The 23,519-nt window shown below is 40.4% G+C and overlaps 1 protein-coding gene across 1 annotated transcript; it reads left to right on the forward strand.

The window, feature by feature from the left end:
* Positions 1 to 214: 214 nt before the first annotated feature.
* On the forward strand, positions 215 to 16,953 carry LOC122945976 (cytochrome P450 2G1-like). Its single transcript, XM_044305226.1, has 9 exons — positions 215 to 454; positions 1,524 to 1,686; positions 3,661 to 3,810; positions 4,403 to 4,563; positions 8,913 to 9,089; positions 9,361 to 9,502; positions 12,502 to 12,689; positions 13,606 to 13,747; positions 16,502 to 16,953. Exons 1-9 carry the CDS (start codon positions 275 to 277, stop codon positions 16,684 to 16,686), a joined length of 1,488 nt encoding a protein of 495 aa, XP_044161161.1. The 5' UTR covers positions 215 to 274; the 3' UTR covers positions 16,687 to 16,953.
* Positions 16,954 to 23,519: the final 6,566 nt, after the last annotated feature.

The raw sequence follows: 23,519 nt of genomic DNA on the forward strand, positions 1-23,519 counted from the left end.
TGGAAAAAAGAAAGGCACCATTTTAATTTACTTTGCAAGTGCCTACAAGAGATTATGCTTCGCTTGATGGCAACATTCCCAGTGACTAATTCCCTTTAAACAAATGGTGCTTATTATGCTAGCATTTACAATATATCATGCAATAGAGCAGCACACCCTGCATGTCCTCAAAGATCACGTGTTATCTGGATTGCTGCCATGCTCCTAGTCTTGTATAAATACAGAGGGACATAGTACAATAGTACAGCCAGAGCTGTGACCACAGGGGCGCAGAATGGCTCTGAACATTGCTTCGACTCTTCTCCTGGCTACAGGAATCACCCTCCTAATTTATCTCATTAAATGGTGGAGTAAAATCAACCAGAAGAACCTACCTCCAGGACCTACACCTCTACCAGGCTTGGGGAACATCCTTCAGCTAAGCACCTCAGAACTACCACAGTCTTTAGTTAAGGTATGTACACTTACCTTCTATTTTACCCTAAGTAGGACATGGATTCCCTATTAATTCCCACCATAAATCTCTTCAGGAAGTCAGGATGATCCAGCAATAGACAAGTTAAGCCTTAAGGAATTCATAATCCCCGCAGCTGCTTTTCAAGTCCATCATCATATACAAGATATTTTATGACAGTCTGTATCTGATGCTCAGGTAGTTAAAAACAGACTACCATAAACAGCAGCCAATATTCTGCTGATAAATCCAGAGTAAATGAGGAATTTAATGCCCGGACTGCTGTCCTGTTGTGTTATGGAATCAATCCTGCCTGAAATGGGAGATACCTGATGTTAAGGAAATAATGTGCAGTTTATATAAAAATGTGTACAGAGGAAATTATAATTAAGTTTCTCTGTGAAAAATTAAAGGGTCATCTACTTTCGGCAACATAGTTTTGTTAGAAGGATCCCATGACAGTGAGTAGATGACGGTGTGCCCCCACTACATGAAGCATCAGCAATCAGCTGTTATGTAAAGCCAGCAGCAAATGTTCGATGTGCCTGTAGCACCACCACAGGGGAAATAAAGTATTACACGGTGACCACTGAAAAGAATAAGCTAAATGTAGTGTTGACTTCTCCAAAGAGGTGTTCTTTGTAGCTGCTCTCCTCTCTAGCTACTAAAGGAAAGTACTAAAATGCTACCCTTTCCCCTGTATTAACAACCTGATGGTTCATTACTAGCCTGTGCAGAAATCATATCCCAGTCTCATGAGCAAGGTTAACACACAAACTCTTAACTCAAATTTCTTAACTCTTCGCGTTATCTTGAAACAAAAGCCAATGAAAATCAATTGAAGGTGTTTGCTTAATGCATTTAGTTTAGATAACACGTCTCATAAAGCATGTGTGTTAACTCTACTACATTCGTAAGTCCTTTAGGTGAGGTCACGGTGTTCTTGATCCCACTGGACAGGATAATCATTTCTAGGTGTACATATCCTGTACAGACCCGTAATACTCTCATATGAAAATGGTAACAAGTGTTAAATTTACAATTTTTTATGTTTTCTATATCTGTCTAGCTGAGTGAGACATATGGACCTGTCTATACCCTCTACATAGCCAATCTTCGGACGATAGTACTGATTGGGTACGATGCTGTGAAGGAAGCATTGGTGGACCGCAGCGATGCTTTTAGTGACAGGGGAGACACAGGATCTGGAGAATTTTTTACTAAAGATTTTGGTAAGATGGTAAAGTAAAAGAATAAAATACGTTCTTATTTATTTCAATGTGAATTATTCTACAGTATATTACTTTACAGAGGTCATACTGTACATTTCTGATGATACCTATAATATTTGACAGTTGGGGGGGAGGGTCATCTCAGTGTATGATGCTGTGAAAGTATACTTCTTTCACAGTAAGTGTGGTATGTGTGAAAGAGGTCTAAATGTGAAACCCGCTGAACCAACCTACTAGTAGAGATGAGCGAAGTTTGGAAAAATTTAATTAGTCAACTTTGCCGAGGTTCACCAAAAATTCTATTTGTTACAAATTAATTTGTCGTGAATCACTATAAATCAGGTATACCCAGACCACTCTGCCTTAGGGTACAGCCACAGGGAGCTGCTGTGCTGCGGTGAAGAACAGCACGGCCAATTAGCCCACACCTGCCTTTCATTTAATAATAAAGAACACTGTATTTTTCTTCTTCAATGTTAATGGTCGCAGCATTTTTAATGGACCTTTAAACAGGGGTTGTTGCTGGTATGGGGTTTGGCTAGTTAGGTGGGGGGGGGGGGGCAATATGCATAATTTTAGTGTTCTGGCCTGCAATCTCCTGTAGGTTATTTGACATTAAACACAGAGCATTAATCAGCTCTGACATACCCACTTCTCCAACCCCAGCGCTCTCCTGCCCTACAAGTGGGAGCCCTTCTTCTACCATCTGCTTTTACTACTTTACCACATCATCTAATATCGATGAGAATATTTCATCAGGAACATCGAGCTCCTCCTCTCTTCGCATCTTGCTGACTTTTCTAGTACATGAAAACTTTAAAGGATGATTTGGAAGAAGTAAAGCCAGCAAAAAATGAGGATGGTCATCATTAAGACCTGGCCTCCTTAAGAGGGGCAGACTGGATGGTATTGGTTGGCACGCTGGCAATGGAATAATAAAGGCTTCCATATTATTGGTACTGAATTACATATCTTAGTTTACGGCTGATGTTGGAATAAGTAATTAATCCCTACACTCCCCCTGCAGTCTCCCTACACTACCACTGCAGTCTCCCTACACTCCCCCTGCAGTCTCTCTACACTCCCCCTGCACTCCAATATTGTCCTATTGATCATTTTCCTCAACACTGTCCCTAGCGAATAGCGCTTGCCACGTCTCTCCCTATGCGATTTAAATTTTTCATACATATTTAAAATAAACGTTCAAATCTTGCAGTTTTTTCACTGGCTACGAAAGATGTCTGTGGCCAAGAGCAATTTTTCCATTTTACCACATACACATTGCGCATATGTGTTGTCAATGGGGATAGAGGAGAAGAATGCTTCTACACACCTCTTATGCAATTTATCTCCAGGAAGAAAAGCTTAAGTGAAAAATACATTTGCCTGACTCTTCTACCATATATGTCATTTTTGTATGGGGAGAGTCTGGAACCCTCCATACACATAATGCTGTTGGCTGCATCCTTTGAAAAAGGGCAATTTGTCCACTATTACATAGGAAATGTATGGTTCCTAAGCCATATAATAAACTAATACTTTATCTTCCATAGAGATCACTTTCCAGTAGTCATTTCCTACTGTAATCAAAGGCAGGATTACTAAGACAGATAACATCTATATACAGATAACACGGTATCCAATAGTTGCAATCGGTGACATCAAAGCTTATGAACTTCCATCTTTGTACAGTGACCTCTGCGCAGAGCATGCCGAGAAAATGTTCCCATACACAGCAATAAACATGTCTTTGACTCTGTAGACTTAATGACTGCTGTAAAGCATGTCTCTAAATGCTGTTAAAAGCAGTTCAGGCAAGATGGCCGCCTCATATTAAATGTACAATAAATTAAATAAATCTACCATCAGAAAACATGAACAAATTATAAAAAAAAAGAGAATCTTCTTCAGCATTTGGTTTTATTTGGTAAAAAATATAGTATATTCCCATAAATTTTATTTTGTTACTTATAGGGGTCATTTCAAGCAGTGGGGAAAGGTGGAAAATTCTTCGTCGTTTTTCTCTGACAACGTTGAGAAATTTTGGAATGGGAAAGAGGAGCATTGAAGAAAGAATCCAAGAAGAAGCGCAGTGTCTTTCTGAGAATTTTATGAAGGCTAAAGGTAAGTAAAGTTCCAAAGATACCTGTCTCCAACACTCAGGCCATACATATTAGGCCTACTGCAAAACCGCAGATCCACAAAATAGGGAAACCTTCCGTGTGCAATCAGAATTTTTCTCAGTCCTATAAATAGAAATGGCTATTCCTGTCCGCAAAAACAGACAATAGGATACGTTCTAAAATTTGTATGACGTACTGTATATACAAATGCGAACAGCACACGGGTGACTTTTATATTTTTTTGCGGACCCATTGAAATGACGGGTCTGTGTGCACAAGACACACCATGAGTGTTCAATAGGTGTGGGCCCTACCTTTGGGACCTGCTTCTATCTCCAGAACAGGACATGGTCGCACCCAGCCAGGAGTGGAGAAGAAGCTGAGCATGCACAGCTCTCTGTCAACAACTCAGTGGTACTGTACTTTTAAAAATAGCTGAGCAGACGGACTTGGCTACTTTTGGCCCATTATGTAGACAGATGGGACCCATACCTATCTGATATTTATAGCATATCTTGTGGATATGCCATACATGACTGAGATAAGAATACCCATTAAAAGCAATAATTGACCACTTTTCTTTTTTCTAACAGATTCTCCAATTGACCCAGCATATATATTACGAGCTTCTGTTTCTAATGTCATTTGCTCCGTTGTGTTTGGTGAAAGATTTGACTATGAAGATGAAAAGTTTTTGACTCTCTTATTATGTCTTCAAAATCTTCTCAAGTTGTTCAGCAGCCGTTCAGGGCAGGTAAATGTTACAAAATGTGTAACAGGTATATGGGTGCAAAATAATTACCCAGAATTTACACTCTTGAAATGTCTGCCTTCCATCTGTCCATTTCATATTTCCGGGCACAGGAACCCATTAAGGCCTCTTTCTTATTAGGGCCGGACAAGATGCGGGAGCATTGCGGGAAAATGCTAAATTTTTCTGCGCAAGTGCAAAGCGTTTTAATGTGTTTTGCACACACGTGAGAAAAATCTGCATATTTGGTACCCAGACCCGAACCCGGACTGCTTCACAGAAGTTTGGGTTTGGGATCGTTGTGGAGATTTGATTATTTTCCCTTATAACATGGTTATAAGGGAAAATAATAGCATTCTTAATACAGAGTGCTAAGTAAATTAGGGATGGAGGGGCTAATAAAATATAAATAAATATTAAACCTCATCCACTTGTTCGCGCAGCCCGGCTTGTCTTCTTTCTTCTTCTTTGAGAACCTGGGAGGGAAAGGACCTTTGGTGATGTCACTGCGCTTATCACATGGTCCAACACCATGGTCACCAAAGTTTTTTGGGCTCCCAGGTCCCAGGTCCTCAAAGAAGAATAAAGAAGACAAGCCGGGCTGCACGAACAAGTGGATGAGGTGAGTTTAATTATAATTTTTTTTTTTTTTATCCACTTCCCATCTGGGCCATTTGCCCCCTTCCTGACCAGGCCTAATTTAGCAAAACTGACATATCTCACTTTATGTGATAATAACTTTGGAACGCCTTTATTTATCCAAGTCATTCAGAGATTGTTTTCTCGTGACACATTGTACTTCATGATAGTCATAAATTTGAGTCAAAATATTTCACCTTTATTTATGAAAAAATCCCAAATTTACCCAAAAATTTGAAAAATTTGCAGTTTTCTAAATTTAAATTTCTCTGCTTTTAAAACAGAAAGTGATACCTCATAAAATATTTATTACTTAACATTCCCCATATGTCTACTTTATGTTGGCATCATTTTGGAAATGTCATTTTATTTTTTTAGGACGTTAGAAGGCTTAGAAGTTTAGAAGCAATATTTCAAATTTTTAAGAAAATTGCCAAAACCCACTTTATAAAGGACCAGTTCAGGTCTGAAGTCACTTTGTGGGGCCTACATAGTGGATACCCCCATAAATGACCCCATTGTAGAAACTACACCCCTCAAGGTATTCAAAATCGATTTTACAAACTTTGTTAACCCTTTATGTGTTCCACAAGAATTAAAGGAAAATGGAGATCAAATTTTTAAATTTCACTTTGTTGGCAGATTTTCAATTTTAATCCATTTTTTTCTTTAACACATCGATGGTTAACAGCCAAACAAAACTCAATATTTATTACCCAGATTCTGCGGTTTACAGAAACACCCCACATGTGGTCATAAACTGCTGTATGGGCACACGGCAGGGCGCAGAAGAAAAGGAACTCCACATGGTTTTTAGATGCCATGTCCCATTTGAAGCCCCCTGATGCACCCTTACAGTAGAAACTCCCAAGAAGTGACCCCATTTTGGAAACTAGGGGATAAGGTGCCAGTTTTATTAGTACTATTTTTGGGAACATATGATTTTTTGATCATTCATTATAACACTTTATGGGGCAAGGTGACCAAAAAATTGGTTGTTTTAGCACAGTTTCTATTTATTTATTTTTACAGCGTTCACCTGAGGGGTTCAGTCAAGTGACATTTCTATAGAGCAGATTGTTACGGACGTGGCGATTCCTAATATGTATACTTTTTCTCATTTATTAAAGTTTTACACAATAATAGCATTTTTGAAACAAAAAAATTATGTTTTAATGTGTCCATGTTCTGAGAACTATAGTTTTTTTATTTTTTGAGAGATTTTCTTATGTAGGGGCTCATATTTTACGGGATGAGGTGACGGTTTTATTGGTACCATTTTGTGGGACATACGCGTTTTTGATCACTTGGTGTTGCACCTTTTGTGATGCAAGGTGACAAAAATTGGTTGTTTTGACAACGTTCTTTTTTTTATTTTTTTACGGTGTTCATCTGCGGGGTTAGCTCATGTAATATTTTTATAGAGCTGGTTTTTACGGACGCGGCAATACCAAATATGTCTATTTTATTAAATTTTTTCTATTTTTTTTTTTTTTATTCCTTACTTGGGGACTTTTTTTTTTTTTACATGTGAAACTTTTTTTATTTTTTTTTTTCAACCCTTTATTTTTTTTATTTTTTTTTTACACTTTTCGTCCCCCATAAGGTCATACAAGACCTCTGGGGGACATTTGCTTCACTTTTTATTTATTTTTTCACTGTTGATTTCTCCTGTAACTGGGGCTGACATAGTAGCCCCAGTTACAGAAGAAATGCACCCCCCAGAGAGGCTGTACAGCATGATTCTGCGCTGTACAGCCTCTCTGAAAGACCTCACACAGCTCCTGCACTCTCCGGTCCCGGCGGTCACATGACCGCCGGGCCGGAACAGGAAGCGCACAGCTCGGTGAGCGCTGTGTCTGCAGCGAACCGGAAGGCAGGGACACCTGGAAACTGTCCCTGCCTTATCTCTGGGTTGCCCTGCTGTCACTGACAGCGGGCAACCCGATCAGCAGCTGTACGATTAGCGTGCAGCTGCTTTTTCTGAAAGGACGTTTTAAAACTTTTTTTCAGAAATAGAGGTCCACCCATTGGACGTTTATATCCTATGGGCGGACGGAAAGTGGTTAACCTCTCCATTCTTAATTTACTTAGCATTCTGTATTAAGAATGTTATTATTTTCCCTTATAACCATGTTATAAGGGAAAATAATAAAGATCGGGTCCCCCATCCTGATCGTCTCCAAGCAACCCTGCGTGAAAATCGCACTGCATCCGCACTTGCTTACGGATGCTTGCGATTTTCACGCAGCCCCATTCACTTCTATGGGGCCTGCCTTGCTAGAAAAACACACAATATAGAGCTTGCTGCGATTTTCAAGTGATGCGTGAAAATCACTGCTCATGTGCACAGCCACTATGGAGTGAATGGGTCCAGATTCAGTGCGGATGCAATGCGTTCACCTCACACATTGCACCCGAGCGGAATTCTCGCCTATGTGAAAGGGGCCTTAAACTCTTTGGGGAAAGTATAGTAATGCACAATTATGGATGGACTTATTGTTTGGACACCTTTTCTTAGATCAGGGGTGATCACAGTCTTGTTTCAAAATTAAAACAGAACATCAACATAAGGCTAGTTTCTCACTTTTGGCAGGGAACTCTGGCAGACTGTTCCGGTAGAGAACAGCCTGCCAGAGTTCTCCAGATCCTGCATTGCCGGACACTACCGCTTTCCCACCAGACCCCATTGACTATGATGAATTAATTTCTACCCGGTAAATATGCTGAGAAAAGGACAAAAACCACTGTGTGCTGAGTGCTGTGGCATTGGACCTGTCAGTCAGATAACCAGCAGGTGTAAAAGAAGCCTAAGGAAACTTTGCAGAAAGTACTAATTAAAAATTGTTTACTATTGAGTATAGTATAGCCTTATGAGGGCTTGTTTTTTGCAGGACAAGTTTTACTTTCTAATTCTACCATTTAATATTGCCTAGGATGTAGTGGGAAGTGGGAAAAAAATTCAAATTGGGAGGAATTTGAAGAAAACCGCAATTCAGGCCCTTTTTTTTTTTACAGTGTTCATTAATTGGTAAAACTGACTTGTGCTCTTCATTCTCCAGGCCAGTACTAATCCGGCAATACCACATATGTATAGTTTTTCATGGGTTTTAATGCAAAAAAATATATAATAAAATTATGACCCCCATAACTTTTTTATTGTTATGTCTACGGAGATATTTGGGGGCACATTTTTAACAAGACAATCTGTTATTTTTGATAACACTATTTTTGGGTGTGTATCATGGATATTAGTTGGAGTTTAATACAGCATGCCCCTGACGGCTATGGCTCTTGCTCCGCAGCTGGTGCCATCTTTAAAGACCTGACATCCGTTGTACATATACGATGGATGTAGAGAAGAACTTAAAGTCAAGTTTAAAGGGAGTCTTTTACTAGGAAATTTACTGATAAACAAGGCACATAACCTTGTAGGCCTAGCTCAACTGTATGCAATGATATGTTTCACTTGGCGATCCGTTGCTTCATTCTATAGAAAAATGTACAAATGAGTATTTAAGTGCCCCAAAGGTGGGCCCAAGCCTCTCTCAGCTGAGCTAGTCCTAAAAGACATAGTACCTGGTCAATTTGCTGGTAAAAGACTTCATTAATAATGCCATTTTTTATACTAAAACATTTAAATATGACGCTCAACTAACAAAATAATACTGATGCTATGTTTTTTTTCTTCTGTTACTTGGTTTCTCCATTAGCTCTTTACCATATTCCCCTCCGTAATGCCTTACATTCCTGGTCCTCACCAGAAGATCTTTAAAATTGTCGACGACCTGAATCAGTTTATTAAGGAGATGGTGAAATCCCACCGAGCCACCTTGGATGAAAACTGCCCTCGTGACTTCATAGACTGCTTCCTCATGAAGATGGAAGAGGTAACATATTTATAGGTTTCCATAGCAGCAAAAATTTAAGTATCTTCGAAAAATGTTTAAAGCATTCATTCTATTGGTTGCTATGGGCAACACTGCACTTTTTATTTACTCCAAGTCCTAATGTATGACATCAGTGACGAGTGTGTGGGGATTTGATAATATTAGAAAATTAAAATAACAGGAAATTATATATTTTTTAAAGAAATAAAGAATCCAGACTTGGTAATAATTGATCATTAAAATAATGATGGAATTATATTTTTTTTTTAAGGAAAAAAATAATCCACACACCGAATTTCATGATGAGAACCTACAGGGGACAATATTAGATTTATTCTTTGCTGGAACAGAGACTACAAGTTTGACATTGAGATATTGTTTTATTATACTCTTGAAACATCCGGAAATACAAGGTGATTAGTCTGATGTAAATATTTTTTTTTAAATAATACATACACATACAGATGTGTGGCTATAGAAGTAAGGCTGCTTTCACATCTGCGTTTTCCTTTTGAGTTTTGAGATATGGCAGAGGTTCTCAAAACCAGAGGAAAACGCATCTGTTTTAATAATACAACCAGCTGCATTCGTTCAGAAAGGGTCCGGTTGCATTATTTTGAAAATTAACATGCAGGATCCGGCATCAAATACTATCGTAAGTCAATGGGCGCCCGGATATGGTTGTTAGTGTCTAAAAAAAAACGTATCCGGCACCATTGACTTACAAGGGTATTTTTTTATGCCGGATCTGGTATGTTTAGTTTCCCATGCCAAACACAAAAACACTGTTTGTGATTGCACGGCTCTTCGTCATTGTACCCCTCAGATGCCGCGTTTAGACACAATCTCACAATCTGATATTAATAACACAGTGTAAAATGTAAAAAAAAATATATATTTACCTGATCCATTTTCTCACAATGGGCAGGCCGCCGCCATCTTGCTTGAAGGACTAATCGAATTTATCCAGAAATTTGGATCAAAGTCCACTTTGTGGACTTCGATTCGCTCATCACTATCTATAATAAGCACCTGGTAGGTGGTGGACCCTGTTAAAAAATTTGCATTCGGAATAAAATTACCAATACCATCTGCCCTCCCTGAAGCTCACTTTACTACAACTTTCATCCAAAATCAAGGTCAATGAGGTTAATTTCAATTTCAACAGGATCTATATTTCTAAGTTATTTATAAAAAACTTATATAAAGTCTTGTAGGCCCGAGTTTAGGAGCACACGTTGGAGGAAATAGGGCTGGTGGATTTTTTTAGAGACAGAAACCGAATCTTACCCACGTATGATGGAAAGCCTAATGAGTTGGAGGCAGTCTGTGTGCCACCATAAGGGGCTTCTTTTTGCAGTGCTTCTAGGAGAAAATATATTTGTATAAAGATATATGTATGTCTTTGTTTGGAATCTGATGCATATGGAGGTACAATATGCGGCCATAGATTTCTACGGGTGCTGTAGGATAGAGCTGTGTTGTACAGTTGCATGTCTTGTGAATAAGACACAGTGTCCGACAGAGATGCCTAGGGCCCACCAGTAAAATGTATTCTAGGGGGCCCAGCAAACTTATGCATTCAAATATTACCTGCTCACACAGCAGCAGAGAGCAGCAAGACGGTACAGAATGATTGATTATGGGGATACCTGCAGCAACTTTGAAAAGGTGGGCTTCTGGTAGAGATGAGCGAAGTTGTCAAAAATTCGATTTGACTGCTTAGCCGAAATTTACAAAAAATTTGATTTTGTTATGACTTACTACGTTGTGGATCGCATTCCATTGTATGTAGCAGGTGCAATGACGGGAAACAGCGATCGCGCCACCACTGTCATTGAACCCTATAGATGCTGATCGCGGCATCTGATATTCAAATTAGGGCTTTTCAGGCATTAATCAGAGTTAAAAAAAAACATACTCTCCTTACCTATTTAAAGAAACCACACGAAATATCACGCAGTGACAGGACAACATCATCACATCATCACTGCAGTTGAGATTTTGCACGGTTTCTTCAATCACGATCGCCGCGATGGCCACTCCGGGAGCAAATGGATAAGGTAAGTATTTTTTTTTTACCACAGTTTCAGGAAAAATAGATTCGGTTAATAGTTAATACGGTTGAAAAAATACATTAGTATAACCAAGGGATGGGTGAAGACGCAAATCCCATAAAGGAAGTTAGATTTGTTATTACATCGCGCAAGGAAATTCGGCTTTGCAGTGAATCAAATTTTTTCTCAAATTTGTTTGGCTTCGATTTGCTCAACGCTAGTCTCTGGGAAAAGAGGATATTGACTGGCTGGCCTGCCTAGTCTGCACTTATAAGTCATCTTAGCCACTTTATTGCATCTATAATAATAAACTGGGTAGTTTCTTAAAGGAGTTCTCCAGGAATTAAAATAAAACTGAAAATTCTTAAATATTATTTTATAATAAATATATTCCCATATACCTCTCATTAGTTATATTGGCTCATTTTGTCTAGTGAGCAATCATTATGAGAAAAAAAAATGGCCACTGTCCTATCAGTACACACAAAACCTGTCCTAATCACACAGCAGGATAAGTTACTTCACCACAATGAGCCATAGTGCTGCCTCATCCTCCTCTTTGCTCTTCTTGTCAGGAATTGTGATCCTGGATACAGGTGAATCTCTGTGGGAATGGAAATGATGAGGAGACATGAGAGGAAGGTGACGTGTGGATAATGAGCAGCAGCACTTGTTTAAAGTCTCCCTTATAACAACAACACATTATCACAGCCTGTCCTGTCCATCCTCTCTGTACTTCATGTCTCCTCATGAACTAAATTCCCCAGAGATTTAGCTAAAGTTCTTATCATCTGTATTCAGAATCATGATCCCTGACAAGTAGAGAGGAGGAGGAGGAGGAGGATGAGGCAGCTCTTTACTTAGTGTTGTAAGGTGTGATCAGGACATGTGTGATCAGGACAGGTTTTGTGTGAAATAATGGGACAGTGGCAATTTTCCCGCCCCCTGATGATTGCTCCCCAGACAAAACGAGCCATTATAAATAATGACAGGTATATGAGAATATATTTATAATAAAGTAATATTTAAGTATTTTTATTTTCATAATTCCAGGAGAACCCCTTTAAATAATCTACCCAGTTTTTTATATGATCATAGGATGGTTAAGGTGCTGTACATTACCTATTTATACTGTATAAAGTACAGTAAGTCCACTGTGTAATGTACCATTTGTGCAGGGGCTGGGAGACTTGCTTAGGGGCCCACTGGTGGATTCACCTGTACCTTTGTGTCCCAGTCCGAGCCTGATAAGACATAAGACTTTGCTTGCAATTGAACTATGAATATAATTAGGCTAATAATAATAATACTAGTCTGTAAAAAATAAGCAATGTTGTGTCTTTTATCTTTTTCAGAAAAGATCCATAAAGAGATTGACAATGTAATCGGGAAAGATCGTTGTCCATCAATAGACGACAAGAGTAAAATGCCGTATACAGAAGCTGTAATCCATGAGGTTCAAAGATTTGCTGATATTGTCCCTGGAGGATTGCCTCATTCTGCCAGCAAGGACACAACCTTCAGAGGATATGACATTCCAAAGGTATCTGGGGGAATAAAGCTACTCCGCAAAGTTGGACTTGTGAATCTTGTATGGGCGCATGCACAACACCGTTGTTGTTATTTCGGTCCTTTTTTCCCTGATACATTGTTCAGTATCTGAGTTTTCTTTTCTCTGACTATGGTTTCCATATTTAATCCGTTTTTTGCAGATCGTATACAGAAACAGTAACTTATTAATCACCAAACACATTAGCAATATGGGCTGGGCATAGCATTTCTACAGAATGGATCTGCAAAATATGGATAAAATACGGATGACATACGGATGTGTTCCGTGCGCGTTCCGTATTTTTTGCGGACCCATTGACTTGAATGGGGCTTCGGACTGTGATTTGCGGACAATAATAGGACTTTCACTATTGTTTTGTGGAACGGCCGTGCGGACAAACGTAAACGGAATGCACACGGAGTAACTTCTTTATTTTCTATATCCCCACTAACGTGAATGGTTCCGCATACGGTCCGTAAAAAAAGAAAAGGAACGGAAGCGGAAAGAAAATAAGGTTTGTGTGCATGAGCCCTAAGCCAGACAATCCTTTCTGGGAATGGGGAAATAGTATCCCCCCCCACCCCCCCTTCAAACTTTACTCTGCTGTTATTGAAATTGTATATGTAGGCTTCATGGCTAAGCAGTCTATCTACCTTTAGGGCAGGCATCCTCAAACTGCGGACCTCCAGCTGTTGTAAAACTACAACTCCCACATTGCCCTGCTGTAGGCCAATACCTGTAGGCTGTTCGGGCATGCTGGGAGTTGTAGTTTTGCAATGGCTGGAGGGCCGCAGTTTGAGGATGCCTGCTTTAGGGGATAGCCATGCTGAGGAAGGTGTGCTTGATCAGTAATTCTTCCTATCAATTGCTAACTAGAACCAGTTTTTAACTGTTAACTCACTTTCAGGGCACTCTGGTGTTTCCAGTCCTGACCTCTGTGTTGAAAGACCCAAAACAATTCAAGAACCCAGAAGAATTTGATCCTTCACACTTTCTTAACGAGAATGGTTGCTTTAAGAAACATGATGCGTTTATGCCATTTTCTACAGGTAATCTTATTAGTTGATCATTAGTTTATTCTGTAACCTATTGTATGGCTGAGCTGGGTGAGCTCCATATTAACTTGCGTTTGGTATAGGAGAATATTAGAGGACGTTTGTGGTCGTGGATCTATATTGTGTTTTAAGACCAAAACATTCCTTGACAGGGCTTAGAAATCAATTGCCTTGCCCTGTCTTTATAATTAAAACACATCATATTAAGCTTGTGCTGTGTAAACACGATCTTCTGCTGGAAAACGAGTTATTGGGAAGAGGGATGACGTTAGTGATCGCTTCTTACCATCTCTGGAGGAGATCGCTGTATGTAAATAAAATGGTCTCCTCCACCAGCGAGCAGCAGATTATCAGTAAGGAATGCTTCCTTCCCAACAATCTGATGTCATATCATCCCGTGTAAAGAGACCTTAAAGGGACACTGACAGGCCCAATAACCATAATTAGCTGTACATATCCATGCACAGGTCTTCTAATGTGCATTTAAAACATATAAGTATCCCCCCTGTCCACATTATGAATACTGCAAACTCGTGTTTTATAACCTGAAGTAATCCCTGTTCTTTCTGCCCAAGGGGCGGGGTTTCAGCTTCTCTGGGCACAAGAGAAGCTGAAACCCCGCCCCTTGGGCAGAAAGAACAGGGATTAGTTCAGGTTATAAAACACGAGTTTGCAGTATTCATAATGTGGACAGGGGGGATACTTATATGTTTTAAATGCACATTAGAAGACCTGTGCATGGATATGTACAGCTAATTATGGTTATTGGGCCTGTCAGTGTCCCTTTAAGTACACAGTACGAATGTAACAGAATTAAATATGTCCCTGAACTATCCCTTTTGTGCACTTATTAAGAGTTAAGATAACTGATCAGATTTACCTTCACTAGAGGTGGAAAACTACCAGTATTAATTTTACCAACCAACAAGAATAGACTGAGATTAAACGGGTATAGCATCAAGATTAAATCCTTTATTGAATAAATGACACATAGACGAGACATGAGACAACAGATAAAAAATGGCTACATCTGAGGAGGCATATTAACATGAGTAAGACATGGGGAGGGGGGGTGGAGTATGCAATATAAAAAAGAAGGTAGAAAAAAGGAGTATAGTACCTCACTGATTTCTGTATGTATTCCTGCAACCACAGATATTCAGTAAGGAGGCAAAAAAAAACTTGAAAATGCTAAAGTGCAAGTGCTAAATTGCAAAACACCATATCAATGAGTGGTTACAGATTACACCGCAACATTGCGGTGTAATCTGTAACCACTCATTGATATGGTGTTTTGCTATTTAGCACTTGCACTTTAGCATTTTCAAGTTTATTTTTTTTGCCTCCTTACTGAATATCTGTGGTTGCAGGAATACATACAGAAATCAGTGAGGTACTATACTCCTTTTTTCTACCTTCTTTTTTATATTGCATCCTCCCACTAGGCGACGCAGGCGCGTGACATCAGTGAGTGAGCGCCGCCCGCACTGCCTGCTGTTACCGGAGCTAAGACAGAGTAAGGTATCCAAGTAAAGAGATCAGCAATAATTAAAGTTAAAGTTACTGATTACAGTTTATAAATATACTCTTGTGAGCGTCGGGGAGGGGGATCTGTGGATGTGACTGTTTAGGGGGGATCTGTGGATGTGACTGTTTAGGGGGGATCTGTGGATGTCACTGTTTAGGGGGGAGATCTGGGGTGGCACTGTTTAGGTGAGGAGGATCTGTGGATGGCACTGTTTAGGGGAGAGGGGATCTGTGGAGGGCACTGTTTAGAGAGGGGATCTGTGGATGGCACATAGGAAGGGGTGGGGTTTAGAGAGGAAGGGGTTTGGCCTTGACAGGAAGGGGTGGGTCAATTTTATATTCGGGGGGTGCCCGAGTTTAGTCTCGCCTAGGGCAGCACAAAACCAAGATACTTGAATAGATATGTACTCTGCACACCTTGGATCCAGTGTGGGTGCCTGTGAGAGTGGTTTAGACAGTATAAGTTAAATCCACGGCACTCCAAAAGTTGATGCAAGATTTATAATCTCATTTAATTCTTAATAAACAGAATGCTGTTTAGTATACATCCAGTGCAAATTCATTTACATATAGTATTTATGCCATATCAGATAGAAAATATCCCGAACGTTTCGGTCTGTGCGACCTTCTTCAGCGGGGTCTGAAGGCAGAGAGAGTATAGGCGTGCGCTGGATGTGGATCACGCCTATACTCTCTCTGCCTTCAGACCCCGCTGAAGAAGGTCGCACAGACCGAAACGTTCTGGATATTTTCTATCTGATATGGCATAAATACTATATGTAAATGAATTTGCACTGGATGTATACTAAACAGCATTCTGTTTATTAAGAATTAAATGAGATTATTTATCTTGCATCAACTTTTGGAGTGCCGTGGATTTAACTTATACTGCCAAAACCAAGATACATCACTGTCCCCATGTCTTACTCATGTTAATATGTCTCCTCAGATGTAGCCATTTTTTATCTGTTGTCTCATGTCTCGTCTATGTGTCATTTATTCAATAAAGGATTTAATTTTGATGCTAAACCCGTTTATTCTTGTTGGTTGGTGTATTCATGTACACTGAGTGGGTTTTTACTTACTCTTTCCGGGTCTATTTAACATAGTACATTTAATTACTGTTTATGTGTATGTCTATGTTCTGTGTAACCTATTTGGAATACTCAGTATTAATTTTAGCTTGACTTCTTAATATGTATGCTTGCTGTATCTTCTTAGGCAAACGCATGTGTATGGGAGAAGGCCTGGCTCGCATGGAGCTCTTCCTCTATCTCACCATCATACTGCAAAAGTTCACCTTGGAGCCTACAACAGACAGAAAGAATCTGAGCATAAGACCAATGCCCAACACCAACGCTTCAAGACCTCATTCATACCAGATGAAGGTTGTCCCTCGTTTTTGAGTTGAGGAAAAACTTCTTGCATAGAGTAAACCAAGAAGATCTAGAACATGCAAACAAAAGAAAGCTCTAATTTCTTAAAAGGTTTCCGGGATTTTATAGGTCATCAATATCAGATCGGTGGGGGTCTGACAGCTGGTTGAAGAGAAGGCTGCTCGCTATCATTAGTGCAGCACTTTCTGGAAAAGTCATGTCGGGATTTATTGTACATAATATAACATAATTTTAATCTTCTGCAATGATTCAGTGTTAATACAACACTGGACTGCACTGTGTCTCCTGTGTTGTACACTGCATGTAATTTTTTGTCTTTCAAGAATAGGCATTTATATTGTGGGCGGCCCATTCCATTCTGCAAATGGTGGAATGCACGCAGCCAAAATATGTGTTTTTTGCGGATCCGCAATTTGTGGACTGCAAAACATGGCATGGTCATGTGCATGAGGCTTTAAAGATTAGGGTCGGCGCCTCTGTGTAATCTCGCACAGGCGCACTGGCAGTGGCATCGTCGAGCGAAGTGCGCATGTGCCGTCTTCCAGCGCACCTCGTTCGACGATGCTTCTGCCAGTGCACCTGTGCGAGATTACACAGAGGCAATTGAAGTGAATAAATTAGCCAGGAGGCGGCACTGTGCGGGGAGGGGATCTGTGGATGACACTTAGGGGGATTTGTGGATGACATTTAGGGGGATTTGTGGTGGATGACACTTGTGGGGATCTGTGGATGACACTTGTGGGGACCTGTGGATGACACTTGTGGGGACCTGTGGATGACACTTGTGGGGACCTGTGGATGACACCTGTGGATGACACTTGTGGGGATCGGTGGATGACACTTGTGGGGATCTGTGGATGACACTTGTGGGGATCTGTGGATGAAAGTGATGGGGGATCTGTGAATGACATGGTATGTAGCTTGAGGGAGAAAATGTGGCCTTACCACAATGAAGGGTGCAGTCTGTATAAATAGGTGGCCAACAAAAAAGGGGCAGGTCAAAGGGCGTGGTCAATAGGTGGAGTCAAGGGGAGCGGCAAAATTAGCTTTTGCCTAGGGTGGCAAAAATCCTTGCACTAGTCCTGTTAACGGTATGATTGTTATATAAGATGTTTATCTCAGTGTATACAAAATAAATAGTGCGTTTGTTACTATTCCCAATGCGACTCCACTACAACGTCCATCGCATCCTGCCCCAGAGTGGTAATATGGTGCTACAGGCAGTATTTCCCACAATTAGCTAGCCATGTCCAGGGCCTGTGAACATAGGATGTTTTGCTATATCTAATGCAGTGCCTTCTCTTGTGGTACACCATCTTGTATTTCCCTGCAGTATAAGGGTTCAAGCACACAAACATATTTTTTTTTTCCGTGTACGTTCCTTTTTTTTTTGGCGGACTGTATGCGGAACCATTTATTTAATGGGTCCGCAAAAAAAAAAAATACAGAAGTTATACTCTGTGCGCATTTCGTATCTGTATGGCCGTTCCGCCCAAAAAATTTAACATGTCCTATTATTGTCCACATTACTGTACTATTAGGGGCATCATCCGTATTTTTTGTAAAATACATACGGTCATGTGCATGAGCCCTAATACACACTCTGCACATGTAACATATCACTTTACATAAATAACATGGGGCATTAAGATTGTTCCATGTTACACTTAAGGCCTCTTGCACATGACCGCATGTAGTTTGCAGTTTGCCAAACACGGATCCGCAAAAAATACGGTGTATGGGACACCTGCTGCTGATTCCAAATCAGTAATATGTATGTCACTACTCAGCCCCATTCCCAAGCTATGTGCCCCCAAACTGGCTGTGAAAAGCATAGAGAGGACCTCTCCTGGAGTCCTCTCTATTATGTCGGAAGGAATCAGAGTCCTCACAATGTTTGTGGGCACACGAACCAGATAGAAATGACTGATCCAGAGACATCAGCAGAGTCTATACATGTATCACGGTACTTATTAGTGTTGCCGGCGGTTTCCCTTTCGGTGCAGGGAGATATAACACAGAATGCAAATAGGAAACACTCGTTTGAGACCACCCACCCGGACAGCTGCAGCAACAATCGGTTTGAATTACTAAAGAATTTCGGCACAAACTGTCAGAAACCGTCTCAGGGAAGCTCATCTGCATGATCGTCGTCCTCATCGGGGTCTGGACCTGACTGCAGTTTCTTGTCATAACCGACTTGAGTGGGCAAGTGCTCACATTCGATGGTGTCTGGCACGTTGGAGAGGCGTTCTGTTCACAGCTCTGCCTGTGGACACAAAAAGTCTGTCTGTGTGTGAGCCAAACGAAGTCGCTCTGCTGGTTGGTATCGAGACCATACACCGGGAATGCATCTGTGAAGCTGCGAAATCTCAGTGAAGACTACCTGTTTGTGAAACACTCCGCATTCAAGTTTAGCGCGGACCCATATGTATGTACTCTTTTGTATTTTATTGGAGAAGGAACTTACTCTGACGTTTTGGGACTGCTGCTCATTTTATATTCCTGTTATCACACAGAAATTGTATTTGTGTCTTTAGTTCTGAGAGAGAGCAGTGTCATTGCTTTGCTGAGTCATCTGTATCCTTATTAAAGTACTGTACATTAGATAGTTCATATATAATACAGATAGTTAGTGGGAGATAGTCAGTGTAGGTTAGATCCTGATATGGTGTAGCAGATAGGTTCCAGTGCAGGGTGTTAGGTAGTGTGATAGGAATTACTGTACTGCACATTTTCTCCAGTCTCAGGAATCTTCTAGCAGCTGGAAAAATGAAGCAAAAGTGAATCACGACTGTATTGCACGCGCAATACGTGCATATTACATTGCTGATTTTCGCAATCAAGAAAATAATGACTAGAGATCATGAATTCTAGAATTTGCTAATGTATTGCGAATATTAGGACAATTTTTTTTCTAAATATTGCGAAAACAAATATTGCCTATGCTCCTCATCACTATTCAGCACTATATACAGGGTGGGCCATTTATATGGATACACCTTAAAAAAATGGGAATGGTTGGTGATATTAACTTCCTGTTTGTGGCACATTAGTATATGTGAGGGGGGAAACTTTTCAAGATGGGTGGTGACCATGGCGGACATTTTTTAATTCGGCCATTTTGAATCCAACTTTTGTTTTTTCAATAGGAAGAGGGTCATGTGACACATGAAACTTATTAGGAATTTCACAAGAAAAACAATGGTGTGCTTGGTTTTAACGTAAATTTATTATTTCATGAGTTATTTACAAGTTTCTGACCACTTAGAAAATGTGTTCAATGTGTTGCCCATTGTGTTGGATTGTCAATGCAACGCTCTTCTCCCACATCTTGAAAAGTTTTCCCCCCTCACATATACTAATGTGCCACAAACAGGAAGTTAATATCACCAACCATTCCCATTTTATTAAGGTGTATCCATATAAATGGCCCACCCTGTATATATTATATATATGTGTATGCGTGTATATATATATATATATATATATATTGTGACAGAGTGTCTGGAGAAGTAGTGGATGGGGCCTATGTGTGCCCAAGATTTCTCACTTCTGTCATTTAAAAGCAACCAGGGAAATGTTTAGGAGAGGTCTGTGCAATTCGGGTTTGCATAAAACCTGTTCTTAGGGCCTGTGTTGCTGGAGTGGGGAGAGAAGGGTGGGCCCCACTCCATCCGGACAGTCCGGCTTTTGGGCTGTCAGGTAATTACTCCTCAGGTGTGCTAGCCTGATATAAGGCTGAGAATGCAGACACAGCTCGCTCAGCCTGGGAACAGGTTACCTGCAGGGAGCCTGTGAGAGCACTACAAGAGGTACGGACTTTGCTATTTTGTTTGGGTGCTTGGTATTAGGCCGGCACTTGGTCAGGGAGGTTTCCTGCTGTATAGTTAGAGCCGGACAGGCTTAGGATTTTTGTGTATCAACAATTTTTATTGTTTTTCTTTTCTTTATGACATACATAAAAAGCAGTGGTCCAATGATCATATGGTCATACAAATGGTCACAAGTATTTTGTACAATTAGACCAATTGGTTCAGTCTACATTGAAATAAGGCATATCCTTTGGGTACATCAAAGAAGATAAACTAAAAATAAAAACATAGTAAAACAGAAAAAGGGGCCTGAAAGGGCCCAACAGGATAGGTAGGGTAACACTCAAGAATCCTCTACACAATTAAGCCACAAATATGTCGCGGATTATAAGCAACACTGATGAGTAAGCAGTTTTAAGAAAATAACCATATACACGATCTAGGATATATATAGTAGTATTGAAAAGGAGACCAAATATAGTGGGTTTGGTTATAGTAGTTAGTTGAATTTTCTGTATTCTCTCCAGGGGGCCCAAATTTTGAGAAAAACATGTCTAGAGCGCAATTCCCAATGTGAAATTTCTTCTAAGCGATAGATTTGATCTAGTCTACTCGTCCAATGTACAATATTAGGGGCATCCGTTGATAACCAGAGTTTAGGAATTAGTAATCTGGCAGCTACCAGCATAAAGGAAAAGAGTGTTATTTTGCAAGATTTCGATCTACCAATGCCAAGGCTGAGTAGTGAGATCTCAGGAATGCAGGGGAAGGAGGTTTGGCATATCTGATTGCTAAGTTTGTTTACTTCCAACCACCATGGCTGTATCAACGCACACGACCACCAAACATGGAAGAAAGAGCCTCTCTCTTTGCCGCATCTCCAGCAAGTATCGGTGTAAAGTGGATTGTAAAGAGAGGTCTTGTCTGGGGTCTTGTACCAGCGCATTAGTATTTTGTAGCTGTTCTCTTGAATGACAATACATCTAGAAATTTTATGTGGGACTAACAAGATCTGTAGAATTTCAGGAGGGGACAATGTACGCTGCAGGTCTTTTTCCCAAAGCCCAATCGCAGCAGGTTTAACAACAGTAGGAGGGGATTTAAGTTGCTTGTAAATATTGGATATGACTTTGGAGGGATATAGAGAGGCCCCAATCATCTTATCAAACCAAGGAAGGTTCTGAGCGGGTGAGGTTTCTTTAGCAATACGGAGTGATTCCTTTCTAAGAAAGTTTAAAAGAAAAGGGTTCTTAGTTGTAACCTGAAGGAGGTCACAGATATCTTGATCAGAAAGGATACCTCCCTCTTTAGTAAACAATCTGGAAACCTTCATCTCTGTATCCCTAAGTACAGAGGGGCAGCTGTCTCTTAAATCCTTGGGAGCTAAAGAAATTTCATCTCTTATAGAAATGAAAGGAGAAGGGAGGGTCAGAGCTCCCACATTGGCCGAGAACCACCTCCAGACCTTTAAGGTGTTCCGGATCAAGGGATTCGGTATAGTATTGGGGACCAGGGTGAGTTTGTCGGCCAAGATGAGGGCCCGAATAGGGGAAGGCAAAAAAGCATTCTCCAGCCCTAACCAAAGCTTATGAGAAGGATTTCTGATCCAATCTATTACTCTTGCGAGCTGGATGGCCTTCATATAAATCTCTGGGTCAGGTAGTCCAATTCCACCTCTGGACTTTGGTTTTGACAAGGTTTCAAAAGAAATGCGAGGGCTCTTCCCCTTCCAAATAAATTTACGTATATTCCTGTTAAGGAGGGAAAAATAGGACTTGGGAATCTCAATGGGAAGTACTTGCATTAAATATGTAAGCTTTGGTATTACTAAGGACATAACTATGTTTTTTCTCCCAAACCAGGATAAATAAGGGAAATTTAGAGAGTCCATCTGGGTGATCATAGAGGCTAAGAGAGGTTTGTAGTTGAGTTTAAATAAATCTCCTAGGCAAGGGGACAAGTTTACTCCTAGATACGTCAAATGTTGGGTATGCCAATTAAAGGGGGATACGTTTTGGAGAGATGTGATGGTGTGCGAAGAGAGGCCAATATGGATTATCTGAGATTTAGTTGCATTAACTTTGAAGTTTGACAGAGAGCCGAAGAAAGTGAGGGTGGACATGATTACAGGTATAGATTTAAGTGGGTTGGTAGTGACTATTAAGAGATCGTCTGCGAATGCAGCAAGTTTATATTCCTGTCCACCAACCTGCAGGCCTTTAATGTCAGAGTTTTGTCTAAGAGCTTGTAGAAGGGTTTCCATCACCAGGACAAAGAGAAGGGGGGAAAGGGGGCATCCCTGTCGTGTTCCATTGCTAATGGGGAAGCTGGAAGATAAGGTATCATTGACTGACACAGACGCCGAAGAATGGGTATACATAGAGAAGACAGCATTAATGAATGAAGCAGGGATCTGAAATTTCGATAGGGTGAGAGAGATGTAAGTCCAATCCACTCTATCAAATGCTTTTTCGGCGTCTGTGCCAAGCAATACTAAGGGGGAGGATCTATAGGAGGCATAATAAAGGGCATTTAGTATTTTCGTGGTGTTATCTTTACCTTCTCTGCCTCTAACAAAGCCCACCTGATCTGGGTGGATCAGATGCGGCAAAAGGTTTTGCAACCTAGTGGCCAACATTTTCGACAGTAACTTAAGATCTACATTTAGGAGGGAAATGGGGCGAAAATTTGAACATAAGGTGGGGTCTTTGCCTTGTTTAGGAATAACTGTGATAGTAGCTTTTGTCATATCTGCGGAGAGTGGGAGTTTATTTAAAGCCTGATTATAGATTGGGAGTAAAAAGGGGAGGAGAGTTTCTTTGAAGGTTGAGTAATAGGTTATCGGAAGTCCATCCGGACCAGGGCATTTTCCTTTAGGAGTCGATTTAATGGCAGAGCTTAATTCCAAGATGGTAAATGGTTCAGACAAAGATTCACTTTGGGGTGCTGACAATGATGGCAGTTTAAGAGAGGATAGGAAGACATTAATATTGGATCTCCTGTCAAGTGAGGGGTTTGGAAGAACTG

Source organism: Bufo gargarizans, chromosome 9 (assembly GCF_014858855.1).
Source record: "Bufo gargarizans isolate SCDJY-AF-19 chromosome 9, ASM1485885v1, whole genome shotgun sequence".
NCBI lineage: Eukaryota > Metazoa > Chordata > Amphibia > Anura > Bufonidae > Bufo > Bufo gargarizans.